At 46.5% G+C, this 9,120-nt stretch overlaps 1 protein-coding gene across 2 annotated transcripts in view; it reads left to right on the forward strand.

Annotated features, from left to right (window-relative positions):
• erbb3a (erb-b2 receptor tyrosine kinase 3a) overlaps window positions 1-9,102 on the forward strand; it is a 19,539-nt gene extending 10,437 nt beyond the window's left edge. For both annotated transcript variants that reach the window (XM_083667799.1, XM_083667800.1), the window contains exons 11-29: window positions 1-22; window positions 357-374; window positions 1,361-1,578; window positions 1,843-1,975; window positions 2,152-2,245; window positions 2,502-2,656; window positions 3,572-3,625; window positions 3,812-3,953; window positions 4,110-4,229; window positions 4,509-4,607; window positions 4,706-4,891; window positions 5,138-5,293; window positions 5,453-5,528; window positions 5,683-5,829; window positions 6,134-6,231; window positions 6,598-6,780; window positions 6,916-6,984; window positions 7,147-7,408; window positions 7,660-9,102. The exon at window positions 1-22 is cut by the window's left edge and continues 69 nt beyond it. In XM_083667799.1, coding sequence (XP_083523925.1) covers window positions 1-22; window positions 357-374; window positions 1,361-1,578; window positions 1,843-1,975; window positions 2,152-2,245; window positions 2,502-2,656; window positions 3,572-3,625; window positions 3,812-3,953; window positions 4,110-4,229; window positions 4,509-4,607; window positions 4,706-4,891; window positions 5,138-5,293; window positions 5,453-5,528; window positions 5,683-5,829; window positions 6,134-6,231; window positions 6,598-6,780; window positions 6,916-6,984; window positions 7,147-7,408; window positions 7,660-8,501 — 3,074 coding nt within the window. In that variant the 3' untranslated portion in view covers window positions 8,502-9,102. The remainder of the gene's footprint in view (window positions 23-356; window positions 375-1,360; window positions 1,579-1,842; window positions 1,976-2,151; window positions 2,246-2,501; window positions 2,657-3,571; window positions 3,626-3,811; window positions 3,954-4,109; window positions 4,230-4,508; window positions 4,608-4,705; window positions 4,892-5,137; window positions 5,294-5,452; window positions 5,529-5,682; window positions 5,830-6,133; window positions 6,232-6,597; window positions 6,781-6,915; window positions 6,985-7,146; window positions 7,409-7,659) is intronic.
• Window positions 9,103-9,120: the final 18 nt, after the last annotated feature.

Below are 9,120 nucleotides of genomic sequence, written 5' to 3' on the forward strand. Positions count from 1 at the left end.
TACAGGGCAGAACACTTTACAGGTGACTGATCTGTCTCACTGACATTATATACATACATCACGCGTGTGTCTGTTTGTCTTAACAAACAATAATGTCTCAATATTTCTTTCACTTTAGTTTCTACAGTACTGTACGTACATGTCTACTGTAGTACTGAACCCATATCTCCTACTCTGTTTAACTGCATTGTAGACTAGACCTCAATACGCATGTATGTTTCTCATTGTCAATACCTCTTGCCCTCTCATCCTCTCTCCCTCTCCCTCCTCCTCTCTCCCTCTCCCTCCTCCTCTCTCCCTCTCCCTCCTCCTCTCCCTCTCATCACTCTCTCCCTCTCTTTTGTTTGTCTCATCAGAGGAGTGAGTTCTAAAAGGTACAGTATGTGTGTTACCCACCTGTTCTACTAATCCATGTCTAATCTTATCTATGTATGCCAAAACATCTTCCTAACGCATAATCAAGTGTTCGGTTCTGTCCTATCCACCTGCCTCGTTATCACTGTGGGAACTGATAAAGACAACATCTTACTGATACACTCGATCGACTGCAGATGCCATGTGCATTTTTCTCATGTCAGCCACATATTGTGGTGAGACAATTGTATGACACATAGTGATTCATTCAGAGGTGGTGGGTGGCAGGTTTTTAATGATGTCAAGAGTCACACGGTGGAGGCTGCAAGCTTGGGCCTGCCCGGCCGATGGTAGGCCCACCCACATTGCTCATCACCCAAAATGGGGGGGCGTCCCAACATCGAAAACCAAAGAGAATAAATGTAGACACTCTCACCTCGATATAACGTTGACAACCAATCAAAAATGTGTTTTACTAAAGGGTGCCTACCATCCATTTAGCTGACGTCACTGGTCGGCGACCATTGACAGATAGGGTATAGCTTTCTGTGCAATTGATTGTAATGTTATTAGCCTATACTTGCAATGAATTGGAGGTAATTGTTATTTTTAATGTATTGTTGTAGCGTTGCCTACACAGATTTCTTTTTGTTGCATTGATTACATTATGGCATTTCTGATGAGAGATCTTTGATATAGCCTAACATGTATGAGCTATACTGTTGGTCTGGAATAGCCTAAAGTCATGGTTAAACCGACATTATTACATTTACATTATCTCAACCCCCCAAAAAAATATAAATACACACACCACAATGACATATTCTTTATTCAACCACATAAGATGATTGATTTTCCCAGCACCAGTCTACATTTACGGAGATGACCTTTTCATTGTCCCCTTCGATTCCTTTCACACTGATTGTGCTTTACTGTCTGCTTGACCTTTGACCCTGCCTCCCCTCCACTCCCTATACGCTTCCATGACGACCCTCCTCCTCTTCAGGGGCTACTCGTTGCTTGTGATGAAGATCCCCTCCCTCACCTCCCTGGGGCTGCGCTCGCTGCGCAGGATGAACGACGGCGGCGTCTACATCACAGGAAACAGGAAGCTGTGCTACCACAACACCGTCAACTGGACACGGCTCTTCAGCAGCAGCTCGCGCCCACAGCGTCGCCAGAAGAACATTGACATCAAGGACAACAGGCTGGAGAGCCAGTGTGGTGAGAGAGGGAGTGGGAGCTGTGTGTCTGTGTGTGTGTGTGTGCGTAAGTGTGTGTGCATGATGACTGTGTGTGTGTGTGTGTGTGTGTGTGTGTGTGTGTGTGTGTGCGTGTGTGCGTGTGTGTGTGTGTGTGTGTGTGTGTGTGTATCAGCAGCACTAGCAGCATATACACAACATTGAAGAAAAGCATATGATGGTTGAAATGGATTTACTAATGGATTCTTGTGTATCTTATTGTGTGTGTGTTTGTGTGTGTGTGCAGTTGCGGAGGGGCATGTGTGTGACCCCATGTGTTCCTCTGAGGGATGTTGGGGACCCAGGCCAGACCAGTGTCTGTCCTGTAAGAACTACAGCCGGGCAGGAACCTGTGTGCCAGAGTGCATGTTTCTCAAAGGGTCAGTACTGCATTCATTGTATGCCTTTATCGTACGTAATGTACTGACTTGTATGCATGGCCAGTAGCCTAATGTCCGAATGTGTGTATATATGTGTCCGTATTTCTGCCTCTGTGCCTCTGCTTCTTTGTGAGTCTATGTTGAATTTGTGAACCCCTCTGTCTCTCTGTTCCCAGCAAGCGGCGGGAGTTTTCTAGCCCGAAAGGCGAATGTATGCTCTGTCACTCTGAGTGTGAGGTCCAGAAGGGACAGCGGACCTGCACTGGCCCGGTATGTTCACCACTATCTTCTGGCATTAGACCTCTTTCAATACATATATGTGTCACTCTCCAAGGTTAGGGTTAGGGTTAGGGTTAGGGTTAGAGTTAGGGTTAGGTTTAGGGTACAGTTCTATCTGGTCTAACATGCTTAAGTTCCATGAAGTTGAGTAAGTGCCTATTTGTGCCTCACGCTCTCAGTCCAGTGCTGGCACCTAGTGGATTAAATGAATATTATTATTATTAAACACGCTTTTCTCTGTCCTTAGGGTGCGGACCAGTGTGTGGTGTGTGGAAGTCTGAGGGATGGTCCCCACTGCGTGTCCTTGTGTCCTGAGGGGGTGATGGGGGAGAAGGGGCTCATCTTTAAATACCCCAACCAGAAACGCAGCTGTGAACCCTGCCATCTCAACTGCACACAGGGGTGAGGCATGGGGCCTTAGAAATGGGGAGTGGGGGTTGCACTGTGTGTGTATGTGTGTACTGTGTGTTTGTTTGTTTATTTGTTAAAGGTGCAATATATAACTTTTCCCCCTTGAAATAGTCACTAAATACATAAAGGAATAAACGTACTTATGATGCATTGGCTGTCTGTGACAGTGCGTGCATCTGCCAAGACTCTGCTTATTGGCTACTTACTGTACTGCCTGGGAGCCGCAAGCATTTCTCAGTGCAGGAAGCCGACCTAAGCAACGACCAAAGCAATTGTGTGCAAACATGTATTCTGATGATTTTTCCAAGTAAACATCATGTTTGACATTACAGCCTTGTCTGAGTCTTGTTTGGGGAATGAGGGCATTTGTTTGAAACTTCGGGTTTAGCAAATGTGAGTGTCTCCACTGACTGGCTCATTTCTGTGTTTATAGTTCATAGAACATTTACAAACTAAATAACAACTGCATTTCAACCAAACAGGTCCAGCTAGTTTCAAAGTCATTTGTTATCTTGTACATTTTGTTTAGTATATATTGCATATTTTTTAGTATTGTACATTTTACATTGGTTGGCATTCTGCGGACAGCAAAGCAAGAATTTCATTGTACAGGGAAACATGTTTTCTACTGTGCATATGATAATAAACACTTTGAATTGAATTGAATTGAATTGAAGTCATGTACTGTAACTAAGACATTCCGATGTCTGGATGAACCGTTCTGGATGAAAACCAAAAATGATTGTCATATTCAGTGTTTCAGTGAGAAGTTGTTTGCATTGAGCAAGAGGAGGCAGAGAGGAGGATAAACTATTCTGAATTGTCATTGCAATTCCCATTGCAGTGAAATTAGGGCACAATTCTGCATCTGGTGCCTTTAAATGTCTCTCTGCTCTGTGTTTACAGGTGCTCGGGCCCAGGCATTGGGGGCTGTTCGGACCACAGCAGATCTACCGCTGGGTGAGTTTCCGTTTCCCTTGATCTCTCTCTTCACTCACAATGAATGTAGAATAAATGATATGAGACCCATATTACTCATCCAATAGACATGTCTGTGCTGAGGTGTTGTCTTTACAGCCCAGCAGTGTTAGTGCTAGTGCATATCAGGTGCTGATTGGCTGATATCTCTCCTATTTCCCTGTCCAGCCAATCGACCTTAGGCATCATTCTTGGGGTGATTGCGGCAGTATTCGTGGGCTTCTCCATCTTTGTCATGAGTGGTCTATACCGCCGTGGTCTCTCCATCCGCCGCAAGAGAGCAATGAGGAGATACCTGGAGAGTGGAGAGGTGAGGCAGAGGAGTGTGTGTGTGTGTGTGTGTGTGTGTGTGTGTGTGTGTGTGTGTGTGTTTGTTCGGCTCTATGATATGGAGTGTTTGGTGTGTGTGTGTGTGTGTGTGTGTGTGTGTGTGTACTGATAATGTACTGTGTGTGTGTGTCCGTAGAGTTTTGAGCCGTTGGACCCTGGTGAAAAGGGGGTGAAAGTTCTTGCACGCATCCTGAAGGTCACAGAGCTCCGTAAGCTCAAGCTGCTGGGAAATGGAGTGTTTGGCTCCGTCCACAAGGTGCTGACATCATCGACCTATGCCCTTCTAATGCCCCTGTTACATCATCACCTTTCACCCCTCTTACACTCAAAACATCAACCATGGCCCCACAAACTTCTCTTTTATTTTCTACAGTATGATTTATGTTTCATGGTAAGGTAACACCCTACTCCTCTCCTCTCTCTCTCTCTCTCCTCCCTCTCTTTATATCTCTCTCTCTCCGTCCCCATCCCCTATTCTCCTTCTCTTTCGCTTTCTCTCTCTCTCTCTCTCTCTCTCTCTTTCTCTCTCTCTCAGGGCATTTGGATTCCTGAGGGGGACACAGTGAAGATCCCAGTGGCCATAAAGACTATTCATGATCGCACCGGGCGGCAGACCTTCCATGAGATCACAGATGTGAGAGAAACAGTACATATTAAAACACATTCTCTCACACACACACATTTTACCCACTTTGTTTGATTTTGTCAAAATGTTTCTTCTAACCCCTGCAGCACATGTTGGCGATGGGAAGCTTGGACCATGCTTATGTCGTCAGGCTCCTAGGTGTCTGTCCAGGTGCCAGTCTGCAGCTGGTGACACAACTCAGCACACAGGGGTCCTTACTGGATCACATCAGGCACCAGAGAGACAGCCTGAACCCTCAGAGATTGCTCAACTGGTGTGTGCAGATCGCCAAGGTGAGACACCCCCCCCCCCCTCACCCCCCCCGTATGTGTGTGTGTGTGTGTGAGTGTGTGTGTGTGTGCATATGAGTATGCGTTTGTGTGTGTGTGTGTGTGTGTGTGTGTGTGTGAGTGTGTGTGTGTGCATATGAGTGTGTGTGTGTGTGTGTGTATGTGTGTGTGTGTGTGTATGTGTGCGTGTGCGTGCGTGTGCATGTCGGTGCGTGATTGTGATAAACATGTGTTCTCTCCCTCTGTCAGGGTATGTATTACCTGGAAGAACACAGGATGGTCCACAGGAACCTAGCAGCCAGAAACGTGCTCCTGAAGAGCGATTACATCGTCCAGATCTCTGACTACGGCGTCGCAGACCTGCTCTACCCCGATGACAAGAAGTACTTCTACAATGAGGTCAAGGTCTGTAGTTCTCCGATGGAGACATGGCATATTATCATAACACTTCTTCTTAATTTACCTGGAATTTATTTTTTGTGATATGTTCACCTGGTTGAACAGACAGAGGAGGTGTAATTCATAATGACATGTTTCTTGTCTGTCTTGTCTCTCTCACCACAGACACCCATCAAATGGATGGCCCTGGAAAGTATCCTGTTCCGCAGGTACACTCATCAAAGTGATGTCTGGAGCTATGGTGAGTCTGTTTGTGTTTCATGAGGTGTGCGTGCGTGCGTGCGTGCGTGCGTGCGTGCGTGCGTGCGTGCGTGCAAGAGGTTATTGTATGTGTGCATATGGAGTTAGCATTATTGTTGTTTTACTCTTTTCTATTTTATGTTACCTTCTTGCAGGTGTGACAGTGTGGGAGATGATGTCATATGGGGCAGAGCCCTACTCAACTATGCGTCCGCAGGAAGTTCCTGATCTGCTGGAAAAGGGCGAGCGTCTGTCCCAGCCTCAAATCTGCACCATAGATGTCTACATGGTCATGGTCAAATGTGAGTACCTACCTTCTCTCCTTCAGCCTCTGATAAGCTTCGCAAGTAGCTACACTCAGACTGCCATGCCGGTACACTCTGCATAACTATAATATATGCCATTTGGCTGATGCTTTTATCCAAAGCAACTTACATTGCAGTGAGTGCATACATTTTTCAGTATATATGGTCCCAGCGGGAATCAAACCCACAACCTTAGCGTTGTTAACGCCATGCTCTACCAACTGAGCCACAGAGGACCACAACTACTGTACCATATTTCTGCATTGCTGTGTCAACATCGTCTCTCGTCCCTCGCTTCCAGGCTGGATGATTGACGAGAATGTCCGTCCAACCTTTAAGGAGCTGGCCAATGAGTTTACCAGAATGGCAAGAGACCCACCTCGGTACCTTGTGATCAAGGTAATACAAGGAATACCTTTTCTTGGGAGGAGTCAGTTATCAGTAGCCATAACAAATACTCTTTTTTTTTATTTGTTTGTTTGTAAAGCATTTAGTATTAGTAAACACTAAATCCATTCTCTCAGTTCAGACTTTCAATCATGTCATGGTTAGTTGTCTGTTAACTTAACACTTTTAAAATATTAAATCAACTTTTCATTTTCATTTTTTAATTTGGAGCCCACTCCAACATATTTTATTACCTACAGAAGGTCTATGCAGGTTGCCTGATGTGCCTAATTATTCACATCCTGACAAAATACTGTGTAGGCTCGAGATTATGTGATGATGATGGTGGTTCATGATTGTTGTTCCTACGTCCACCAGGGGGACTGCAGCCTGCCAGACACTGCCCCAGATGAGTCTCACCAGCGAGGCACAGAGCTGGATGACCTGGATGGGAGGCTGGAGGACCAGGAGGAGGGTCTAGGGGATGGCATAGTCACACACCCTCACTACCTGTCTCAGACCAGGAGCCTCCCTCGCCTCTCCCGAATAGACAGCCACAGGGTGAGAGGACTTAGATATACTCATCCAGTTTACAACATGGCTATACCAGATATGCATGATATCCTGTGTGTGACAGACAACAACTGTTTTTTTGACAATGTCCCTCCTGTCCTGTTCCTGTATTCCCCACCTCAGGGGGGCCTGACACCATCTAACCTGGCTGGATACCTCCCCATGACCCCAGGAGTGGATAACCCAGGCCAGGTCAGTCTTTCCTTCTGTGACAATGCTTTATTACACCTTCTTTACTGTACAGGTACAAACTAGCCTGCCCGATAGAGAGCAAACAGCTATACCTGAAACCAAACCGTGTCTGTCTTAGTGATGTTACTCATGCAACATTATCTCCCCTGTTCCCATGTACAGCACATGTGGCCTTTGTCACGTTCTCGGCTTAACTCCGCCCGGACCATGTCCGAGAGCTCTGAGGGGCGGGGCACAGTGGTGGAGCTTGAGATGTGCGAGGACTTTTCATTGGCTGGCAGCTTGCGGAGGAAACGACATCGCGAGGACAGTGCCTACATGTCACAGAGGGACAGCATGTCAGGGGGGCCCTCCCCTGACACAGAGGGGGAGGAGGACCAGAACGGATATGTGCTCCCCGCAATGGGAGACAGCCCAGATAGAGGTGATAAACAATCCACAAACAGCACACACCATATAGACCTACAAGAAAATCTGTGTATAGTGTTATTGTTTCTCCCTATTGAACATATTGCATTCATGAGTCTTCCAACAACTGGTATGAACAGAGAATGATGTGTTTGTGTGTGTAGAGGACAATTATAAGATAGAGACACATTTTAGTATATCAGTGTCAAGTATATTAAAATCTTTCGATCTCCTCACTCACTCTTCTTTCCTTTGTCGCTGTTCCAGAGTCCATGCTCTCTATCTCCCGGGCGACCTTGCTTCATGACAGGACGTCCAAGGTTCCCTCATACCCATCGGGACCCCTGGAGGACCAGGACGAAGAGGAATATGAGTACATGAACAAACAGGCATGCATGATGTCTCTCTCACCCAGGCAGCAGCAGCACCCAGATCACCCCAAAGACGGCTCCCAGTGGCTAAAGATGAACAAGAGACACAAAAAGTCCTCTTCACCATCGCCAGACACAGCGTGCACAGGCCACAGGTCACCGTCTGGTGGAGGCCAAACCAAGAATGAAGAAAACCGGGGTACGGGACAGAGTTCAGACTCAGACGACACAGAGGGCCAGGGGTCCTGTGAAGCTGAGTACGAATACATGGACATCAGAAGTGTTGGAATGGGAGACGAGGAGCCCCCGAAACGTGACGTCCCTCAGCCAGGAGCTATGAACGAACAGCCAACCAGAGCCGAAAGAGAGGAGGAGGAGGACGAATATGTAGAGGAGGATGACTATCAGTACACAAACAGGCAGCCCAAGCTGAAGCAGACTCTTCGAGGCAGGGAGGGGCTGAGGGTACAGGGAGGGGGTGAGGGAGAGGTGGTTGAGTATGAGGACATGGATTCCATGGCTGCCCCCGGAGCTGGGGACCCAGTGGAGTATGAGAACTTACAGGGGGAAGGAGAGGGCGCAGTGGGGGGCACGGGGGGTCACGCAGGGGTCAGCGCTTATGTGAAAGTGCGTGCTGGGGTTGGGGTTGGCAACCCTGGGGGTGGAGACCGGTCGTTTGACAACCCAGACTACTGGCATAGCAGGTTGTTCTTGAAGCCCAACGCTGTGCGCACGTAAGGACGTTTGGCTGCCTCATATGGGAGAGAGGAAGAAGTTGCCTCTGTAGCATTGCATTCCCATTTTAAATCAATGAAGGAATACGGGAGAGGAGAAAGCCACCCAATGCAAATATCACAATAATAAAGATGTGTTGTCTCTGTGTGACACTGTTTTATCATTCATCCGTCTGTTACAGGTTTACATTGATCATGTTTTAGCTATGACATATAGAGTCGGTTTCACAGACAAGGCTTAAGCCTAGTCCTTGACTAAAAAGCATCCTCAGTGGCAATTTGCCATTGAAAGTGTGAAATTAGTCCAGGACTAGGCTTAAGCCTTGTCTGTGAAACCGGCCCATAAGCTTTGGGACTATTTTCTTTGAAATGTTCTACTGTATTACAAGCGAGAAAGGCGCTGTGATTGTGGGAGTTACTTATAGAAATGGCCAGATTGCAACTTGTGTGTGTTTAAGAACAAAACATAAGTGCCTTTGTACATTATATGTATTTTTTCTATGGAATTGTCTGATATTGTTTTGATAATATTCATGTAAATTCTTACTGATGAAAAAGGGCGTTTTTTTTATTATATATATATAATAAAAATGTTTGAAATAGTTTGTGGTCGCGTTTTTATT

This window comes from Argentina silus (genome assembly GCF_951799395.1).
Source record: "Argentina silus genome assembly, chromosome: 4".
NCBI classification, from domain to species: Eukaryota; Metazoa; Chordata; class Actinopteri; order Argentiniformes; family Argentinidae; genus Argentina; species Argentina silus.